At 32.3% G+C, this 23962-nt stretch overlaps 1 protein-coding gene across 1 annotated transcript; it reads right to left on the bottom strand.

Annotated features, from left to right (window-relative positions):
• Positions 1 to 829: 829 nt before the first annotated feature.
• Positions 830 to 23124, bottom strand: LOC106061518 (ubiquitin conjugation factor E4 B-like). Its single transcript, XM_056008234.1, has 26 exons — positions 22961 to 23124; positions 21826 to 22006; positions 19595 to 19646; positions 18709 to 18784; positions 18474 to 18621; positions 17823 to 17943; positions 16209 to 16350; positions 15774 to 15874; positions 15469 to 15583; positions 15207 to 15347; positions 14687 to 14803; positions 14270 to 14368; positions 13821 to 13934; positions 13594 to 13683; positions 13036 to 13141; positions 12228 to 12463; positions 11457 to 11584; positions 9847 to 9945; positions 9108 to 9343; positions 8773 to 8899; positions 8281 to 8425; positions 7127 to 7261; positions 5344 to 5535; positions 4073 to 4247; positions 2404 to 2550; positions 830 to 1507 (listed from the first exon to the last, which is right to left on the bottom strand). Exons 1-26 carry the CDS (start codon positions 22982 to 22984, stop codon positions 1449 to 1451), a joined length of 3306 nt encoding a protein of 1101 aa, XP_055864209.1. The 5' UTR covers positions 22985 to 23124; the 3' UTR covers positions 830 to 1448.
• Between the last annotated feature and the right edge of the window lie 838 nt (positions 23125 to 23962).

Genomic DNA, 23962 nt, shown 5'->3' with positions numbered 1-23962 from the left:
TGTTCTGAGATGTTTGGATTCAAAGACTTTGTGTATAAGTGGTGTGAGGTTGAGTATCTAACCTAGAGGGCTTATAATGGGTGTGAGTACACATTAAACATCACTCTTCTAAACTGTGAACATTCACATTTTATGTTTGTCTACGTTGATTGGGGGAGGGGGGGGGTTGTTATGATATTGGCTCTTCATTTGGCTCAGGTATCCCAGATAGAAGAAATATATTCAAGTGATGCTTTTCTTACAATTTCTGCACAATGAACTATGTTTCGATTTATTTTTATTCTTCTAAATATAGATAATCCCTAACTTTTCATTGAGATAACAACTAGTTATATATAATTAAATGTTGTTGTTTTTTTTGTTTTTTTTACATTAAAAAAAAAATGTTTAGACATTATCTTATTTCTTGTATATTCCCTTTTTCCTTTTAGTTTTAGGACCAATAAAACTGATGTAAATTAGAAACACTAGTAAACCTACAACTGTTAGGTTTAGAACTCAAAAGTTCACATGAATATGTGTTCAGAGTAATTAATGAACACAGTAAACAAGAAATGACAAATATTTCAGTATTTAGGCTTAGGTGGGGACATTTTTCAAATGTTTATTGAGAACAAAAATCATCAAAACTTTATCCTTTACAAACTAGCATGTAGGACGTAATCATCTTCTTTTTTGAAGTAACGTCTGTATTATATAAGATAGCATTTAAAAACTGAGCCTCCAATATTTCTTTCTGTATCCTTATTCTAACACCTTCATGATAACAAAAAAACAAAGGATATATTTTATAATATTAAATGATAAAAGACAACACAGACTCAATGTCCACCATCCAATGCCAACAAAAAAGTGACATCTTTTATTTGTGTTAACAACATGGAGACATACATCAGTTAAGTGTACAAACTAGATTTTTTTTTTTTTTAAATCTTCAATGTAATGATTCAAAAAATCAAAAATGCCTTATTTAAATAAGAAATAAATTGAAAACTAAACACACTGCATGTACAGTATCAAAACTTTTACTGAATAGAACAGCATAAAACTTTTTTACAATATCATCGTCCAGTGAGATTAAATTTTACATAGTTGGAAGATGTTTTATTAGATATTTGAAAGCCTTTGTGATTTTGATAAAAAATCCAACTACTAAAACTTAATGGTCAGAATGCTACTTATACCATTAAAATTTCTTAATTTAAATCATAGACACAATTTGAACAAAATATTTATATATTTTTTAATAACACCAGTTCTGTTTTTGCTGTTGTTTATTTGAAAAAAAAACAAACTTTAAATAAAAACTCATTCTGTATTTAGTTTACAATGTAAGAGGGCTGTAATAATCTGTTCACAAACTGGCAACAGTCCAAAGTCTGATTCCCTACTATGAAATCACAACACCCAAAGCTAGCAATCAAAATTCTTTTGATACACTTCCAATTTTAACTGGATTTCCTTTTGTCCTCCATCCATTTGTCAATTCTTAGTTTTAAGTCTGTGGCTGTGGGGAAAGACAAGAGATACAGTTATACTTGAAGCAAAAAAAATTCTAACACAATAATGCAAGATACAATAAAATTTATCAGTGTTAGTTTAACAGATAGATATGTAGGCCTACACAAGAAACATTGGTGAGTTATGGAAAATTTCAATAAAAATCTGTTTGTAAAAATAATTAAATGAACTAAATTGCAATGTTATAAAATTGTCTTTTTTACAGTGTCAATATTAGGCCAGGCCGCTAATGATGTGTATGCTCAATGAAAACAATTAATTAGAGTGTAGAACTAGGCATATTTGCACCTAGATGTAAATGAAATCTATGTAACAAGCTTTCATTTCTCCTAACCAAAGTTTTGTTTTTTTTAAGCTCGACTTACTTAGATCCTCAAATAAATCATTTTATCTAAATGTGATGACCCAGACCTTTTCTTTGGATGATTTTTAAACAAAATGAAAAGCTATAGTAAAACTCTTGTTGTAATAAAATAATTTAGAAAAGCTCCCAGTGTCATGAGGTGTGGTGGCTGAATGGTAAAGAGGGTTTTGGGTTCAAAACTCTGTGAAGACAGGGATTTTAAATTTCATGACTTAATGAATGCCCCTGAGTCCACCCAACACTGGCCACAGAAACAGATGACCTTTACATCATCTGCTTTATAGCAAGATCTGAAACGGGTACTTTACTTTTATTTTTTCTCTGTCATAGTTACTAATCCATTGAGATTTTATTTTTGTCACTATTAAAAAGTTACTATATAACAATCAATATACTTAGTTTTGCAAAGCTGATTAGGGTTGTATCGGAATAGGTAAAACCTGATTAGACAGGCCACTATGGGATAGAATGGGTTAACATACTCCATGGTTGGTTAGTTTTCTTGTCAATACATTTACCTGGTATTAGTTGTTCTTCTTTAAGAGGCTGCCTATTGAAGGGATCTGTTTGAGAGTTTAGTAGATGACGGATGATTATGGCCCTGTCCATGATGGTACCACTGGGAAGTATGACTGGATTATCCATCAATGTATCCATGAGAGGATCTTAGAAAAAAAAAGTTAATAGTTTTTTTCTTATTTTAATGACATAATGAAATATATACTGAATTAATGCATTACCTTATAAGAAAGGCTTTATTTCAATTCAAATAGGACAGAGATTTAGCACAATAATACAGTCCCAGACGGGTCAAGACCAACAGATTACAGTATGAATACAATTACAAATTTAAACATGACAACAAATACTAGCACAAATACAAGCATAATTAACAAAGAGGTGAAGTTCATGATTTCTCCACATAACTGGAATTTATATAATAAAAATTTGTTTTTACAAAGCTTGTTTATTTTACATGTTTCGGATGTTCCTTCAGAGTTGAAGATAATTTACTTCCTAGTCCAAACCTTCAGCAGGACGATGGGGGATGGCAGCGGGCAGGGTATGAACCTTGGACCATCGAGAAGTCTGAATGACAGTCCAGCGTCATACCGCAAGACCGTCTGTCTGGTAAAAAGGTTCTACACGATATTTCTCCCAACATCCAATCTCCGATCAAGCTGAAATTCTGCACACTTATTTCTTTTACCTGACTACACAACAATCAATTTAAAAATTAATAAACTAGTTAATAACTATTGGTAATTAATTATATTGTTTGGTATATTGATCAAGGGAAAGAAATTGTACTTGTCTGAAGTGGTGGTATAGCTTGTGAATCCATTTCAATTGAATTCACAGAATAATAATAGTAAATACAAAACAAATGAAATCATAAATAATATTAATATTTACAATATGGACAACTCGCTACAGTTCAAGAAAAACTGGTCATCCCCACTTCTGATATGTGGATGAAATCAAACAGAATCTCAAAGCAAAAGGCATAGTTGTTGACTACTGAGAAGACATAAACCTAGACTACACTACATGGAGTGAGATGGTGACCAAAAAAAGCTATGGACAGCTCTGGAAAATATGCCAAACAAAAAATGGCTGGCTCCTATTATAATAATAATAAGGCTTGTCTTAATGAGGAATGCAGCCCCAGCTGTGACCTACATATTTAGCCACATCCAGGGCAAGCATAACCATGTCATCACTAAGACTCAGACAATGACTATAAAGGTAATACCACCACTTCCTTCAATAACAATTTCTCTTCTTTGTTCTCGATACCAAACAAAATAATTTATTACCAATAATTCATTAATTAATTGGTTAATTTTTTTTATTGATTTTTGTCTTGTCAGGTAAAAGAAATAATTGTGCAGAATAGGGCTCCTCTAGTCACATGAAAAAGTTTCTTTGAGATGAACTATAATTATTCTATGACTGATTAAGGCCAACATTATCATAGACTGAAAGATCATTATACTAATTAACTGACATATGATCTGACCTGTCTCAAATCTCTCTAAAAAACAGAATTGGGAAGTAGTTGATAAAAAGATAAAATTTTCTTAAGTTTCTGAAGAAAATGTCTATCATGTCTATAATAGAGCTCGACCAAAGCCAATTTCTTTATTGAAATGTATCAACAAACATTTTTAAACCAAAGGTTACCTTTAAATTCTTCAGGAATATCTCCATAATCCATTTCAGATTTGTGCTTCTGGACAACATAAGCTTCTACTCTGTTTTGCAAATCTGAGAATGAGTTTATTTCATCCTCTGTCTTGATGCAAGCTTTCTTAATGCAGTCAATGGCATTGTCAAAAAGTTCTTTTCTGTAGGATCTCTAAAAACATGGGGGAAAGAAAGGTGAAGCATTCAGATTAAAGAAATAAATCAACAAACAATACAGGAATCCATTTATTGCATAAATGTGTAGCTTTAAAACTTCATTGCAGTTTATGTATATTGATAAAAAGCAGACTGCGATTAATTAATTAATTAAGAAGTTAATCTAATTAATAGTTAATCATATTCGAAATGGGCAATGCAGATTGAAAGCACTTATTGGAATGTATTTGGAAAGTGACAACGGAGAATACAATCAGAGCCTTCAAGCATGCAAACATTATTAAGAGGCCACAAAAATGTAAAATGTTGTACATGTTAAGGATGTTCCTTCAGAGTTGAAGATAACCTTTCTGTTCTAAACCTCTGGCAGGACAAATGGGGATGGCAGCGGGCAGGGTATGAGCCTAGGACTTTTGAGATGACCCAATGACAATCCAGCATGCACAACCTGTGAGTCCTCTTAAGTCCATTAGTCTTAAAATACATTTATTAACAACAAACTTTACAACAGAGTAATTTGCTTGATCTGAGGACCATCATGGTACAATACATGAGGAAACTGGATGAAGGACTTGCACCAACCAAGAAAAATACCAGCTATACAAAAAGAAACAGATTATGTTGCACAGGTCTACTCGAAAGAATATTAGAGAACAGAGGAGCAAAGATTGTTCACCAGCAAAGGTAGATCACAAGTATGGAGGCTTGATGATTTTGAGGCAGATCTACAATAGCTATGAGTCCGGGAAAGGAGATGAGGTAAATCCCAGGATAGATCAGATTGAAATGAGTCCGGGCAAGGATATCAGGATAGATCAGATTGAAATAATGTGCTAGAACAGGCCAGGGCCCTCCATGGGGCTGTAATGCCATTGGGATGGAGACCATCATTAGGGTCATCTCAGAAATAGAATTAGTTGTGTGACAGAGAGAATGATATAAGATTCACATAAAAGTGTAAGAAGGTATCTTTCAACATTTCTTTTCAAACATAACTGACACTTTAAAAAAACTAATTATTGAACCAAGTTGCAAATTTAAATATAAATGACACAAATACAAAAATGTGACAGTAGGAAAAACAGCCCCACCTCATCATTAGCGATTGCTTTTGCAAAGTCTTCACAGTCTAAATGAAGATAGATGTCTGTTAAAATGTTCAAAAGTTTTTTAGGCTCCCAGCCATATTTGTCCGGAGTTTTTACTTTCAAGTTTTTACACTTGGGGCCACACAGCTGCTGCAGGTTAAAGTTGAGCATAGCTGTGAGGCGGTCAGCAAGCTCCTAGTCAAAGAAATCAGATACACACAAAATATTATAAATATAGAAATGCACATTATATTAAATACAAGACACAAAAAACATAAATGTATATATTACAAAGTCATATATATATATATACAGTTTTTTAACTGGCTACATTTGTTTTTTTGTTGTTTTTTCTTCAGAAACAGGAAAACTGACCATGATCTGCTGCCCTATTAACTGGCAAATCTCAAAAGAGATTTTTTTTTGGTCTTTTTAACTCTTTTTTTTTTTTTTTTAGTTATGTTTCTAAGTTCCTTGAGTCTACAATATGTTTTTTTACAACACTATATACATTAAATGATCATTTTTTAGCACTGTTTAGTTTTCCAATGTGGTTTATGCCAGGTGAACCCAAATGTGAAAATTTATTTTACAAACATCTATTGTAGCCAAACTTTAATTCTATGCTCTCTCAGTCATCACCAGGATTCGAACCCAGGACTAGCGGTTCAGAACCAAGCACTTTAAAAACAATGTCTGTGCTATGGCTGTGTGACTGTAATAATAAATGGCTCTAAATCAACACCGATAACAGTAAACTCAGGTGTACCTCAAGGAACAGTCTTGGGTCCACTACTATTTTTAATTTACATAAATGATTTACCAAATTGCATTACTTCAGGAACAAAAGTCAGATTATTTGCAGACGATTGCATAATATATAGAACAATAAAAACAACACCAGACACAGATATTTTACAAAGAGAATTAGATGAATTACAGAAATGGGAATCAAATTGGAGCATGTCTTTCCACCCAGAAAAATGTCAGTTGTTAAGAGTAACAAAAAAACTAAAACAAATTAATTCCACTTATCTTATTCATGGCAAACCAGTAACACAGACTAAAAACGCAAAATACCTAGGTGTTATAATAAATGAAAAACTATCATGGAATCCACATATTGATGAAACTACAAAAAAATCAAACAAAGCATTAGGATTTATTAAAAGAAATTTCTATAAATCAAAGAAGAACATAAAACTAAAATGTTATTTAACCTTGGTTAGGCCAATAATAGAATATGCATCCTCCGTTTGGGACCCCTCAACTCAAGAAAACATTAAGAAACTGGAATAGACACAAAATAGAGCAGTGAGATTCATAACAAACGAATATTCACATTTGACTAGAGTAACACCTTTAGTAAAATCACTAAATTTAGAAAGCCTTCAAGACAGAAGGCTCAAAAGTAAAGTAGCAATCATACATAAAACACTGAACCATAATCTTCAAATACAAAAACAAAATTTAATAAAATACTCTGAAAGACACAAAGATTAAGGCACATTCCTCGTCCCATATGCTAGGACAAATTTGTACAAATACTCCTTCTTCCCTAGTGCTATTAGGTGCTATTGGGTTGCCTGAGCTAGCCAGAAAAACCAGTGACTTGGCAGAATTTAAGTCATTGGTTAATATGCATGACTAAATGCATGACGCGTAGGATGTAATCATCTTCTTTTTTGAAGTAACGTCGGTATTATATAAGATATAAGATAAGATAAGAAGGCTGTAAACATTTTAAAGTTATAAATTTGAAACACAAGAAACGTTTAAAACTAACAGGCACTAAGAAAGGCTCAACAATTTTAGTGGACAAATAATGAAACATCTCAACAGTTTCTGTGGCCAGAGTCAAGTAGTTACGACACTGACGCTCATCAGATGAAAGCTGCCTGGACTTGGTCTGCTGTTGTTCCTGTAAAATAAAAACAGCACATAGTAACCCTGACATGAAACCTTCAGCAATATAAATATCTAAATTTATTATAAATACCTTTAAAAATAAGACAAACCCAGAAAAGAGAAAGAAAGCTTATCATAGAATTTACAATCAATAGTTAAATTACAGAAAATATTTACAGATTTATGGTACACTATTTTTAACTGCAGATGTATATTAATCAGTATATTTATTTTCTTTGTTGTTTCACTCATGTATGTAACAGAAATAAGATATTTTTTTTTTTTTTTTACAATTCCTCTTGTTAGCGAGCAAAGTCATGGGTGGACAGACACTGAGTGGGTGGGTGGACACAGATTTAAAAAACGATTTTCCTAAAAATTTTACAGTTTATGTATATCTGGGAAAAAAAGTTACTAACTAACTGGCCAAAGAGGGAAAATTCTGCTTTATAATTTTTGAAAATAGAATAATCTTAAAATTAAATTAAGTCTATTATTGAGCATACATCAATGGAAATTCTGGCATGTATTCCATAAAGAGTTGAATAAATTAATAGACATTCAAAAACATTTTGTGCCCCTTCCTATGTAGAAATAATTAGCTGGACTGCTAGAATTAATTGGTGACAAGTCTGGACCTATATCACCAAACTAGAATTTGCTATACAGAGAGTAGATTTATACATAAGCATAATCAAGTTTTTTTTGAGGGGGGGGGGGGGGGCAATATTAGGTCGAATAGAATTAGGTCGATTAAACACCAATGTAACTGGTTAGAAATCTAAAGCTTTTCTTCCAGTCTGAGGATTAATGAGGTGCAGTATTTCACGAGGCTAAGCAGCCCAAGCTGCAACCTACATAGTTTGCCAGATCCAGTGCAGATATAAAAATTTCTGCCAATGGTAATATAGATTCTCTAAATTGTTACAAATACCCAAATGCCTAACAGATAACTTCAAAAGTGTTTCCATTTTTCATCTACCAGCCTAAAATTGGAAGTAATGTTAAACATTCTATAAGTTTAAAACTTACTTTGCTCAGGGCATTCCATTTAGCAGGACTGTCCATTAGTTCTTGAACTTCATGGATCCGTTTGAGACAGTCCAAACTCTCATCCAGTAAGTATGTTGTGTCATTCATTAACATATTTATGAACCGCACAAACTGTTTACCAGATCTGTCAAGAAGAAATTTTATTTACATCAATTATCATAATTTACAATAGAAATAAGATTTCAGTTTAAAAATCTCTTATATTAAAAAAATTATATAAGATATTCTAATGGCTTTCCATTTTTCTAGCCTCAAGTGTTAAACAATTTTTTTTGTAGATATTTCCTTTTCTTGTGTATTTTTAGATATCAAATTTTATAGTACAAACTACTTTGAAAGTGCAATAACTACTACTAATAAAAAAAACTTATCTTGTATTCTGGGATAATTCTAGTGAATCTAATTAAGCAAAAAAAAACAAAAACAAAAAAAAAAAACAGAGGAAAATAGTATTGCACTGAAACTACTCACTTAGCTTCTTCCATAAATTTGATTTGATGAGCTGGCATTGTCCACATGGTCTTAAATATAATACTTATGTGGTACCTGATGGTAAACTTGTCATAGAACTCACTACTGGCACCAGTGGATTCAACATCTGCAGTGAACAAATCATAATTGAAACAAACATGTACTGTCTTTTGAGAACACTAACAATAAGGCGCTGTCTTAAAGACCAAATATTAAAAAATAAATTGATAAAAAATTAACAAAAATTAACAGGAACAATGGATATTTGCTAAGCCAGCCCTGAATGTTGCTTAATGAGTATATTATAAAGAGAACAAATGAAAGTAAACCCACACCTGTATAGAACTTCATCAATGATGGTACCAGATTATTGATGGCAGTCTCTGACATGAGGAGCTCCACATTCAAGCTCTCTGTCTTGGGTTGTATGCTGGGCTGGAGAACAAACAACACTTCCACAAGCTTGGCAGTCAGGTAGGGGTTGCGAAGGTAGTTCTGTGAACACAGCATGACCAACACCAGCTGAGTCATTCGCCTGTGCTCTGCTTCTACCAAACCGACTGGCATATACCTGGTAAGAAAAGAGGAAATTTAATTCAGTTTTTTTTTAACAGAAAAATTCTTGGCTACTGAATTTATTTGAAAGCTGCCAAAGTAAAGTTCATCAAGTCTGTGAACACAAGATAAGTGTACTGTGTGTATCAATTAATTTCCTAAAACAAATTTAAGGTTGCTGCTTCAAATTAGGTAAACTCACTATCACAAACTCAAAATCCAAGTAAAAGTAAAGTTCCCCTTTCAGACTAAGTGGTCTATGGGGCAGATGATGCAAAGGTCATCTGTTTCTGTGGCCTATGGTTAACGAGGGTGTCAAGTGGCCAGCATAACAACCAACCGCCTTTACTTTTCCCTAACTAATGTCAGGTACCCATTAGAGGCAGAGGCATCAGAACTTAGCACATTTTCTGTCACTTAAAACATGTTAAGAATAATTGGAAAATATTTTATATTTTAAGATAAAGTAATGATATGAAACAATTACAAAAGAAAAACTATGCTTATTCAGGTACTTACTGCAATGCAAAGAGAATAAAATCTGCCATGTCTTCTAAGTAAAACTCTGGTAGAGCAGAAAAATAGCCAGGAATGTCTTTTGGGAGAGGAACTACTTGGCTGTGAATGAAAGTAGTACATTAACAAGTGTATGTTGGATAACTCCAAAAGTAATGGAATTTAGACAAAAACTTATCATTTTTTTCTTTGGCATTAGAAGTTTTAAATCACAAATTGAATATTTAATTCAAATCTTTGTAATTTACTATATATACTTGATCTGAACATGTTCATTTAAAAGCCAAACTATTAATTGAATACATCTCAAATACTGAGCTCTATGGCCACAAACCACCAAAAATTAAAAGTCAGACACATACTGGGCTCTTGGATGCACAAATTATAATCATACATCTAATATATAAAGCACAAAGTAAGGCATATGTATGTATGACCCGCATAGAAATCAAAACCATTTAACCAATCTTGATAAAACTTGGTATAAATGTTACTTAGGTCATGGCAGGGGCCATATTGTATCTTTAATGTCCTCCCACAACGGCGGGCCCTAAAGAAAATATCTAAATTTATTTCTATTAAAGAGCGAAACATTTAGACAAATCAGGTAAACCCGACCAGCAGCCCTCGGGTCATATTCAGCTAGTTGTTAATAAAATGTAACTTAAAGCCAACATTAAGACTTAGTGAAGAGAATTAGTAGGATTGAATGGATGGTCAGCTGGGCCGAGGAAATTTGGAGTGCAGGAATGAGACCATGAAGAAAGTAAGACATGAAAGAAGAGAAATGCAAGGCTTAACAAGAACAATGGCAAAGTGGGCTTACAATGATGACAAGGCAAGAGAGGTAGTATACATATTACAATGAGGCCTATGATATCTGCTAACTTGAGCATGTTCTATCTTAAATTCCATTCATTAATGAAAACCAACAAAGAATCTTAGTTTTGGTACCCTACTCATTAAAATGTAGAATTATTTTTTTTTTGCAATTGTAAGCAATAATAAACAAGAAAATATTTTTTTAAAACTTAAAAAAAAAACAAAGCTTATATTAAGTGTATTTGTATCAATTAGTTTGGATCAGTCATGCAATTAAATTTGAAATAGATCTAGACTAACAATAAAAAAGCATTTATAAAAAAAAAAGAGGGAGGGGGGGAACGACCTGAATTCGAACTCAAGCCTTATCACGCTTCTCAAGCCAACATGGTAACCACTCTTCTAGTGGAGAGCTTATGAACATGGAATATAGTATAGTTAAGATTGTTTCTATAGTATCATCCTATTTTTCAGGTTTGTGTTCACTAAGACTCAGATGATGACCTATACAGGGGACTAATTCAGCATATACCACCACTTCAGTTACAATTTCTTTTCCTTGTTCTCGATACCAAACAAAATAATTTATTAACAATAGTTGATATACTAACTGGCTAATTTTTTTTTTATTGATTCTTGTGTTGTCAGGTAAAAGAAATAACAGTGCGAAATTTCAGCTTGATCTGAGATTGGGTGTGGGAAAAACAACGTCTACAAACTTTTTACCAGACAGACAGACAGAGTGAGTTGATGTAAGCTTTGTAAAAAAAAAAAGGAAAAGTTACTCTTACCATCTGTTTGCAGGATCAGCTATTCTCATGAGTAAATCTGCTGTGCGAGTGTAAAATGAGAGACAACGCAGAAGCATGTCCTTATCCAGGACCCCAGCATCAGCACACATTTTACTCTTCTGAAGTCTCTGTTAAAAAAAAAAAAAGAACTATTTTATTTATTTGGAACTGACTTTGTTAAACTAAACTTATATTAGATAATATACTCTTAAAATCTAATAGGCACTTGCTAGCAAAATAGGAAAAACAATAATAATAAATAAAATATTGGCAAAATAAACATTCTGAATTAACCTGAAGACAAAAATCCACAATTATATTCACATAAGCAACAAATGCAAGACAAAGAAGTCATCCTTAAACGTGGAGCTCAATGTTGCTAAACGATGGTTAGGAGTAACATACTAAGATTATCTCAACAATCAAGAAATCTTTTACAGCACTGTCACTGTACCTCAAGTGAGGTGGTGACTGACTACTGAGAGATTTGGGAGACATATCCTTAAACAAAATAAAAGGTGTTCCAAGAAAGTCATAAAATTGAGGCCCAAAAGAGGAAAACTGAAGCAGGCCCATCCACTTTTAACATGACATCCCACCTTTTTAGAATACCTGAATTCTGAAGGCATTAGCTGGGAAGAGGTTGTGGATGTTGCTTGTAACTGATCTCTGTGGAAATACTTAGGCCTTAGGTGTCGAACAGTGCAGGATGATTTAAGTCAAAGTAAGTAATGTACAAAATGTATGCAGCAAAGAAAAATAATAGCTAACCTGATATTGTGATTTCCATTTTTTTAGCTGCTCCCTGCTGCGGTGTGCTGTAGGTAAATTTTTCCACTGGGGCTCTGCAGCCTCCATCTCGGAAATCAGGCGATGAAGATCTCTGATTGCACGCAGGCGCCGCTGGTACTTGCGGGTCACAGGCAGTATAGACAAGTGATGGCAATGGAGGGTCAAAAAGAAACATTCTGTTGAGAACTTCACAGAACTTTCAGCAGAAGAAACACCTATAAAACAATATAATGAAAAAAACATTTTTTTTTTAATTAAACCAGTCAAGCTTAAAAGGAATTCTTTAAATGACAATGTTAGATACACATCAGCTGAATATAATGAAGCTCAGCTGTACATGTTTTTAGCTTGGCTCTAAGCTACCCAATGTTGATTCTAAAGTGTTTTTCCAACAAATTTTTTTTTAAAGTAGGTCAAGTATTATCAGTTAAGTTAATTAAACAATTGTTTTGTCCAGATGGCAAACTTATTTACCTAGTCAATAAACTGTCTATTTATACTGTCTAGTATACTACAACCTGGAAATCTAATTTTACCACATTTAGAAATAAAATAAATATAGAATGCAGTATCAATTGACAGAGGCATTAAGTCAAAAATACTCTTAAGATCCCAAACCTTCTACTTTCCAGTTTGATTTCAAAATTGTACTGCACTAGCTGACTAAATGGATCGGCATGCACTTTCTTAACTTGCTTGTGGAGCTCATTTAAAAACGTAAACTTTAAAACATAAAAAAAAAATCAGCATTAAAAAAAAGTCACAAGACACAAAAGTTGACACTTACAAAGCTGTTGTCCCCATTCCTCTGCCTCCTTTTCTGTGAAACGCATGCGGGACTTGCCAGCAAGGCTGATTCTTGTTGTATGATGGAATGGGTAGTATATGTCAATCTGTGCAAAAAGAAACACTTGTAAAATGTTTTACATTGACATGATGGGCGAGGGTAGCGGGCAGGTTATGAACTCAAGACCATTGAGAAGAAAGAAATGACAGTCCAACATGCATACTGCACGATCAGGCAGCCACCCTTAAATATATGATCTACTAATGAATATACTTAACCTAAAGACTATTCTGAAAAATCCACTTTCAACATGTATTTCTTAATTGAACAAAAAAGGTTAAAATTTAGTTATATACAAAATCATTGAAGTTCTGTCATTTCATAAAATACTTATGAAAACATTATCTATACAAAATTATTCAATTATAAAAAAGATATAAGAAAGTTTAAAAAAATGAAAAAAAAAACTTAAGAAAAAATCTTAACCAGACTTAAATTATTATTTAATAATTTTGTGTGAAACTATGTAATAAAAATAATTAAATCAAAACAACATACTTTGTCAAGATCAATTTTCTCAGACAGCTTCTGAAGGACGGACATTAGATTCAACATGAAGCCATCACCACATAGAAATCTTTCATCAAACTAAAAAAAAAATAAAAAGGCTCTTTTAAATAAACAAAAATAAACTATGCAGGCTTCAATATAGAAACTATATATTTGAAAATGTTAAAAATATTTAATGAAACAAAGTGTTGCACTAGTTTAAGGATTTAATTTACCTGAATCTGGGAGCGCTTGGCATTGCGTTCCAAAATTTTTGAAATTAATGTAAGTGTGGCTTCTCTTGTGGGTGTGTTCAATAAAAGATTGTGAATGATATGGAAGCATTGAGTCTGAAATAAAAAGGTTATGTCAATTATTTTATTTTTTTCATTTAAAATACAATTTAAAAAGTAACAATATAAAATATTACTTTTTTCTTCTTTTATGGATAGATAATATGCTAGATTAAATCAGCAACTTATAACTATATAAGTATATTTTAAGTTCTAATAAAGTTTTTCAAAAACAAAGATTTTACAGAGTCCAAAAAGGACTTTTAACATGCAGTCATTATTATTTCTTTTGAAAATTGAAAAGAATCTTATATCCTAAAGTTATTCCATTACTAATTGTCAGAGTATAGTTACACATTAAGCTGCCTTATCTACAGTGAAAGCTATCATACCCTAACATCTTCAAGGCTGCCCATCAGAGATTTATAAATGGCCCATGCATTGTCTTGCGACATGTGATGATTTGCGAAATACTCATCTACGACCTTCACCTTAAAATATATAGATAAAATATTAAACAGTAAAAACTTTCTAAAAAAGAAATCTTATCATAATGCCTTCATATTTAAATTTTATAATAGTATAGGCATGTATTTAAATTTTATAGTAGTATAAGCATGTATTTTAATTTTATAGTAGTATAAGTATGTATTTCATTTTTTTAGTGGTGTAGGCATGTATTTTAATTTTATTATAGTGTAGGCATGTATTAAAATTTTATAGAAGTGTAGGCATGTATTTTAATTTTATATTAGTGTAGGCATATATTTCAATGTTGTAGTATATTACATTTAGAGATTATTTCTTACATCATCCTCAGCAAAGACAGAGAGTCCAAGAAAAGGTCCTAGCAATGTTAACTTCTCTACTTCCATGCCAGAGGCCTGGCTAACAGGTTCTGGAAGCCAGTTACTTTGTTCAACAAGCTAGAGTTAAATAAAGTAAAATTTACAAAACAAAATAAATCAGTCTAACATATGAAAACATAGAGCTAATGACCAAAGTGTTGTTATAGTATGGGCTCTTCCCACTTGTCCTTGTCAGTGGTTCTCAATGTTTTGTGACTTGAGAACCAACCATGGTAAGTGCATCCATTGAACATTGCACAATCTCAGCATTTTAAGTGTGTTATAAGTAAAGATGTTATTTTCTGACAATCTTCCAACAGTAATCTGAGTACTGCAGCTTCCACCGAAATTTCTAATTTAAAAAAAATGCATTTGCCACCATTATTGTTTTACAAACAAATCATTAAACAAAATGTTTAATTTAATAAATTAACATAACAAATATGTGCATCGAAAAAAATAAAAAAAATAAATAAAATACCAGGTTACAAATAGGACGACTGTTTGAAGTTTTGATGCTACAAAGCTCAACCATTGATGAGAGATAGTCACGATACTTATCATTATTCAAGCCCAAGCTTGCTATACATCTGGATAGATACTGAATCACTGGGTCGAAAATCTGATAAGAACAATTGAAAAAGAAATCTTTCGAATTAAACGGAAAATCCAAAAATAAAAAAAAATGGTTAATAACAAAAGAAAAATAAAAGACTCTAATTCTCTGATGGTGTGTGACTTACAGCATGTAGATTCTCCATGTCCTGATGATATGTGTGCACCAACTCAGATAAAAAGCCTCTGGGTAGATTGTGTGAGAGAAGGAAGGGAATCAAGGGAGAATAACCTGTGTGCGTTCTGAAATAAAAAAAAATACCAACAATGTAGTAAAATGATTAATCCATTCCATATAAATGTTTACATGATCTAGTAGACCATTAGAACACACACACACACCATTGATTAGTTCGCTTTTTTTTAAGTGAAAAAAAATAAATTTATAGTAGTTGAAAGCAAGAGGATTGCAATACATGGCATGAGCACTGACCTTGTTTGTGTAAAAGCCCCTTGTAATGCTAGTGCAGAGTAACTAACACACTGGTGCCTGGCTATGAACAAGGCATCACTCATTGGAGGTATACTGGTTTTCTGAAATCAAGAAGAAAACAATGATTTCAGTAATAAAAATCAATAAGTTACTTCCAGTTTTTTGGTTTAGATCCAGATTAAGTATATTTATGTTTTTTTTTATGTAGAGCTACAAAAGTTATCATTTCAATGTAAGTGATAAGGGAGAGTTAAGACCAGGTGTTGTGAACTCCATACTTGGATTATACCTGACACATAACATACTTCTTTCAATAATTCTAAGAGACGCTAGAGATGAATTAACAACAGAATATAACTTTAATAAAAGTAATCAGGATAACTATCAAATGTCTGTCCTCTATTAAGCAACAACTTAAATCATTGCATACTTTACCTTTGGAGAGTTCTTCTCTTCCAGAGCAACCCTGTCATAGCAATCAATTAAATATTTGAGTATACTGAGTTCAGCAGATGAGTTGACTGTAATTTTTGAACTGAATTCTCTGAAGCTGTGGTAGCTAGTTCCTTGCCAATACCTTAGTGAATAAAGCAACAAATTTACTAATACTACATACATTTTAAAGATGAAAACAAAAACAAAGAGATTAGAGACAGGGTTAATACAGCCATTGGACCCCATAATGACCTGCTAACTATTGTAAAAAAAATGCAAACTAAAACCTATGGCCATATTACAAGGTCTTCAGGGCTCACAAGACCTTTCTTCAGGGAACAGTACCAGGAAAAAGAAGAAGAGGCAGACAGAGAAAGTGATGGAGAAGACAACATTAAAGAATGGACAAGCCTGTCCTTGAAAGAGGCAAAAAACAGAGAGAAATGGAAAAAGATGGTTGACAAATCTTATGTGGTGCCCCAATGCTCCATCAGAATAAGGGATAATTGAAGGGTCTGAATGACAGTAAAGAGCTTCTATATACTCCTATGAATGTATGCTCTCCCTTCATAATCAAATCTCATTACCCATGAACCTGAACACTGCTGTGAAGTGAAGTTTTGAATCTTTACTTTGAAAAGTTGATTACGTTCCAAACATGTATATGTTGAGCCTAATGCTGTATTGTCTGTTTTTGATCTGAATTTTTGTTTTGTTTTTGACAAGTCTTTTTTTTTTTTTTGATGCTAGAAAACCTCTTTGCTTCATAGTCTGAAACACTAACACCAACATCTCAATGCTAATTTTATCAGTCCTAAGACTAGCAAGAGAGTAAGAGAGTAAAGAGAACTCCATTTTTGTTTTGGTTTTTCATTTTCCTTATAAAAAAAAAAGTGGTTAATTTCAGTTTTGCCCAGTTCCTGGTCAATCCTTATAACCTGTTGCTATCAATCGATTACTGTGTCATCTCTGTTACAGTTATGCACACACCAGACAATATGCATTGTGTGCAACCACTATCACTTGCTATTTGGTCATTTTTAAGCTCTAATCAGAAAGTGTAGTGTATGTCAATTTTTTTTCACCCCAAAGGGAAAATGCAAATCACTTACAACTGAAACAAAACAGGCAATGCTGCAGGACAATTTAAAAAAAAACATCTAAAAAGCAGTTGCAGAGAACTATAGTATTTAGGCAAACACTTTGTCAATGATTGTGAAGAACCATTAGCAAACATAAAATATGAAATACCATCACATTTCAGTATTTCACTTACAAAGAAAGTAGCTTGAAGGATGACCATATTATTAATTTGTTTAAATTGTTGAAGTGTAATTTTAACTCTTTTTTTTTTGAAAGTCACAAAATGTTCAATAGCACTTTGAATTAAGTGGATTCATTGTATTTGACAAAAATGCTTTTTAATTAGGATGATCGATCCATTGCTTAAATCATCATCATCTTTCCTTTGCGTTCCTCATGGAACATAGGGCCTCAGTAAAAACACGCCAGTCTCCACGGTCTGTTTCTAATTTTTAAATGGCTTTCCAGCTTTTTCCTGTCTTCTCAGCATTTCTAAAATAATTGTTGATATTGTAAAAAAAATATATTTACCCAATTTCATTTGAATGTGGTAATTTAGTTTCACCGTGAGAACTGTCGGTTGTTGTTTCTTGCAGTTTTATAATAGCTTCCATGATTATCTGATTCACAAAATCTCGTAGATCTGAAAATTCTAATAAAAAACATGAGAAGAAATTAGGAATGAGTGAACTGTGGGCTAGGGTGATGAAAATAGAATAAATTGCCACTCATGGAGTTATACTATAAAATTTGACAATTTAGATGCTAGCGGACAGACTAAAATCTTTAAGACGGTAAAAAAAGGTAAAGTTCCCAATTCAGACCTTGTGATCTATGAAGCAGATGATGTTAAGGTTATCTGTTTCTGTGGCTTACGGTTATCGAGGTGTCATGTGGCCAGCACAACGACCAAAAGCCTTTACTTTTACCCAACTAAGAGGCGCCCAAAGATCCCGAAATTAAAAATCCCAGTCTTCACCAGAATTTGAACTTGGGACCCCCAGTCAAGCGCTTTACTGCTCAGCCACCCATCCTCCCTTTAAGACAGTAATATCTATTAATTGCTAAGTAGACAGTTACATGGCTGATGGGGTCATACTTATGGAAATGTAATTATACAAATAAGAGAGGCCTTGAGGTACAAACTATTGTGCAACTTTAAACAAGTAGAAAACAACTGACTAGTAGTTGAGGTGGCTGCAACATCAGCAATTTCCCTGAGATACAACACATTCTGAGTACTGTTCAATTCTTCCCAAGAAATGCAAAAAACTCGACACAAGGACCTTTTTACTTGATCTTCCGAGGCTTCAGAACCAACACTAATGTTCTGAAATAAAGACATCAATGCAAATTAAACATACAGCACACAAAATATAGGCAAACTTGTTATTAAATGAATGAAATAATCTCTCACTCTTTTTCTTTTAGGTTCTGGGTGCTCTTCCACTTCCATTGTTTCTATACCTGAATCTACATCCATCTGTGATTGTCTGTAAACATCAATAATTAAGAGTTCAATTATGACTAATACATATTTCTGTGGGCTAATAACTATAAGATCTTTTTGCTAATCTCAAAGCAGCTGCTATATTTTTCAGCACTTGCCAAGTAAATGAAAAAAAGGTAAACATTGTTCATAATCTATTAATTTTATTGCCATATTACATTACAATAATGTAAACCAGGCACATTAATTGTAAGTAAAGACTTTTCACAGTCCTTTAATTTCACAATGAAAAAATCAGAATTTTATAACAAAAACTAATGTCTAAGTCAAGTGACAAAGATATTGAGAGCTTAACTGGTATGAAAAATTTTGAACTTTATTACATCTAGAGGTAAAAAAGAAAAGAAAAAGTTCCCCTTTCAGACCTTGTGATCTATGGGGCAGATGCTGTAAAGGTCATCTGTTTGTGTAGCCTAAGGTTACTGAGGGTGTCATGCACCAGCACAATGAATAGCTTGCCTTTACTTTTCCCCAACCAATGTCAGTTGCCCATTAGCTGGGTGGATTCAGAGGTGCCACAAAGTAAAAATCCCAGTCTTCACCAGGATTTGAACCTATTGTTTCAAAAGCCAAGCACTTGACCACTCAGCCACAGTGCCTCCACATCTAGGGGTAGATCCATAAAAACAAAAGGGAAGGGGGACCTAACTGAAGTACAGGGGAGATTTCTGGTAGGGTTAGCTTTAAAAAAATGACTATAACTGAATGATGCATAATAGTCTAAAAATGCCCTGAGTATAATTGCCTTTTATTTGTAATGAGCATTTAAAAAGAAAAAAAAAGATGTTCATACCCTTTGTCAATCTGTGATTCCCCGGTCGTGTCAGTACTATCAACATCCATATCTAGAAAATAAATAAAAATAATAAACGTAAATCTATTTTAGAGGGATGGTTTTTTTTTTCCAACTGTAAAATTCTTCAGGTCTATTCAAGATATTTTCTTCATAAACCTAGATACTGTTCCAATATTGTGGGATTTAAATTTTTTTTCACAGAACATTTAACTCTTTGGCTTCGGAATTAATTCGGAACTATTTGCCACTTTTGGACGGAATTAATTTTTCCACCATTTCAGAGTGCGCTATTTTGCTTCGATATAACTTGTATAACTTTTTTATTTATTATTGGAAAATAATAAACTTGATATAGAATTAAAGAGAAATGGATGCTCTTTCCATTTCTTATGTTTTCTAGTTTGCAAATTATGTTGTTTTTGTAATTTTGGGTTTTGAATATAAAAATTAAAAATGAAAAACTCACCAACTGACATTGAAAATATCCATCCAAGTGCATGTTTAAAGAAATTTATTGTTCAAATTGAATTGAAATAGCTTTTTTTCTCATTTTTATCCATTTGTTTACAGAACACCAAAGAAGAAACAGCAATAAATGCAAAAAATAATAAACTGGAACTAATAATCCAATGTCACTACTTTAACGAAAAAGCCCATAAAAAAAGCAACACGCTTGGAACAAAACACTTTTACCCTAAAACTAGTCCAACTGTACAGCATATATATATTTATAGTATTTTCTTCTAAAGTTCTTCATGTACTTAGTATATAAATATTCCTTCTAGTTGTGATATTCATGGAAGCAGTCAATATGAATGTGTGGGTTCGACTCCCATCCTGCGCAAACATAAACCGTTCTCCCTGACCCAAAGTGTTTACATACTCTGTCTTTCTTTATAGTCATAGGTCTCCATTCTATGAAAATGGATCTTATTCTAGCAGGGGTGTTCCATTTAATCCTATGGTCAGCAGAGCTATTTATTTTGCTAACAAGATTATCAACAATGTGATTGTCAATGAAAAAAACATTCCATCTCAATAGATGCAGTGCTGACTAAGTCTAGGTTGACAACCCAATTTCTTGGTGGAATAAATCTGAAATTGTTCTGTTTCAGTGCCTAGATGATAGATCTAGAGATCTACATCTATCTGATTAGATTTAGATCTAGATAATGTAGAGACAGCTAAACTAGTTCTAGATCTACATTGAACATTAGCTGGGGGTGGAGCTGCTTCATCAGCTAATAAACTTCATCATTACTAGACCTAGGCTTAGGCCTTAGGCTTAGGCCTAGGTCTAGACCTATAAATTAATTTACTAGATCTAGATAATTAGATTTATCAATATCACCATCAGATGAAACAAAACCACTGTCATCTGAATTCTTATACTTCTTTATCAAAGAAATATTTAGATCTACAAAGTTTATATGGCCTTGGTTGAAGCTCCATGTTAAAAAAACACGCACACAGAAAAAATAAATGTCATCTCTTTACAAACTTCGTACAAAATAAAAACACGTTAAATGAAGGAAATTCCGGATGTTTAGCAAAGGGAAACTATTCTAGATAAACAATTAAGCAATAAAAAACAAGAATCGGAGAAATTGAAACGAAAAAAATAAATTTGAAATAGCCGATGCCCCCAGCGTTGGTCCGACTTTTTTCCCCTTTTTTAAAATCAACGCCCTGTGCGTTGGTGCGGAGCCAAAGAGTTAATAAGCTAAAAAAAAAAGGAAATCCAAACAAAAAAATGCTCTACTAAATTCTTAAATGTACTTTTAAAAAAATTAAGATCTAGAAAATAAAGATAGCAATCTAAACCATCTTATAGTTAGGGTTCGGTTTGGTAAGATTTAAGTTTGTATTCAATTAGATAATGAGCATAGTGGTTCAGTTTGATTTTATGAAATTAGGAAATAGCTAAACCGAGTAAAAAAGGGGCTATAGATCTATCCCAGTATTGGTAGCTCTCAAAAAGCAGGGATCTCTGTTGGTCTTGGTCCCTTCGTGATGGGTAATGTTGCAAACGTCTCTAGCAGCATTGGTTTTAAAGGCTAGACGAGTTGGGTTCATAAAGTTCAGGATGTCCAGCCCAATAAATGGGTGCCTGTGCATTCAAGTGGACCAAGCATACTGGTAAGTGGAGACCTACCTCTTCTAATCAGATACAAGTAATATAAAAATTAAAACTCAAACTAAAATTTATAAAACAGTTTTTGACTTACTGGCTCCATTAGGTGATGGTAAGCTTTGAACTTTTTGATGTGCTTCTGACTGAGGAGTGCTAAGAGGTGATTTAGATGGCTGAATGATATCCCCAGTCATTAGAGCTGGGGAAACTGGTGTGACTGGGAGACTGGACTGCTCACTGGCACCTTGAAGCCTCGCTAAACGTCTTCGGCGAATCTATAGAATACATTCAAATTATAATACAATTATTTAAAAAAAACTATGCAGATTATTTTTGTTAAAGATAAAATTGCAATAACAATTCTCCTATAGTTTCCCTTTTTTTTCAAGGTATAGTATCAAAATCATTATTTATAGATCTAGTACTACCATTATAGTTATACTATGACACTGAATCATCGTATAATCTATGACATACTATGAATTTATGATGCTATTCTTCTTCTAGCCAGTAATATAAATATAGTAGTTATAGTTGTATAGAATAGAGATCTATCTTAGTCTTAAGTTTAAGTATCATTAACTTATGACTTTAGAAATAATCTAGATCTAGATTAATTCTAGATCTAGATAGACTTTGACATTTTATTTAATAAAATAATAAAGTTAATAGATTTAATTTTAATGAAGACACTTCAGACAAGTTAAGAATCAGTGTACATAGCAGGCTACTAGTTACTTACTAGTAGTACTCTACTAGACTAGCACTAGATCACTAGATCTAGTCTAGATCTAAATCTAAGTAGTACTAGTAACTGTATTAGTTTACGAGACTAGTAACTAGTAGTAGGCTATATTAACTATATATAGTCTAAGTATTAATAAGTAAAAATTAGTCACATAGAAATTGATAGTTGAACAATGAATGAATTAATGAAAATGATTCATGGAATGAGTGATAGACTAGATTTTTTAAGACTGTCTTAAACACTGTCTTAGTGTCTAAGATTCTAGCTAGATCTATCATCTAGGCTCTTAGCCCTCTAGGATCTAACTCTTAGTACTCTAAGTTTTAATTTTCTAAATACTACATCTAGATCTAGATTCTAGTTAAAAATGTTAAAATACAATTATTAATTATAGATTCTACATTAGTCTACATTCATTCAACATTGTCATGTATCATAAGACATGATAAGACTACTTAAGCTAATAAAAAATACTGCCAACCTCATCAGGAGTCAGTTCGCTCATTTTCACTAAGCCAACAACTTATGTTTTAATTATTGACTTAAGACTCTAATGACGCAGCTGATCATCTGTTCTTGTTTCCTTACTTGCCTAGGTATTATTGTTCTAGTCTATTTATTTTTTTATTTTTTTTTTGTTGTTTAATGTGTAAAATCAAATATGGTGCAACATATAACCAACCTATTATGGTAAAAAGAGAACGTATGGTTTAATTTGTATATAATATATATATATATATATATATATATATATATATTTTAATTGCGAGATATTTTATTTTAGGGACTACAGAAGCAAACAGCCAAAATATAAAAAAAATAAATAAATAAAAACATAAAAATAATTTAAAAAAAAATAAAAAATAAAATAAATAAATGATTATCTAGCTAGGGGAAGAACTCCACACTTAAACTATCTGTAAAAAAATGCACTAGTTATTTCCCCTTTCGATATCATAATGGATATCATCAAAATATTTAATTACCAATAATTAATTTTTAAAATTGATTCCTTTTTTTGTTAGGTGCAATAAAAAGTTTGTAAAAAGTTTATAAAAATAATTTTAAAAAAAAAATAAATAAATAAATAAATGATTATCTAGGGGAAGAACTCCACACTTAAACTATCTGTAAAAAAATGCACTAGTTATTTCCCCTTTCGGTATCATAATGGATATCATCAAAATATTTAATTACCAATAATTAATTTTTAAAATTGATTCCTTTTTTTGTTAGGTGCAATAAAAAGTTGTTTAAAGTTTCAACTTAATCCAAAAAGGGCGTGGGAGAAAAAACCTTTCATCAGACAGATAGATAGAGGAACATCTTGAACAGGTTGCTTGATTACACATTGTTTTTAGCGAAGTATAATTAGATTCAAGGCATTTCGTGACTGTTGATGACGGTCGTCGATATCATCATGTTGCTAGCGAACAACTGAACCGATGTATGCGGGGTTTTTGTTTTGTAAAAAAATAATAAT

The sequence above is a fragment of the Biomphalaria glabrata genome, chromosome 13 (assembly GCF_947242115.1).
Source record: "Biomphalaria glabrata chromosome 13, xgBioGlab47.1, whole genome shotgun sequence".
Classification (NCBI taxonomy): Eukaryota; Metazoa; Mollusca; class Gastropoda; family Planorbidae; genus Biomphalaria; species Biomphalaria glabrata.
This window is presented reverse-complemented; position numbering and strand designations above follow the sequence as displayed.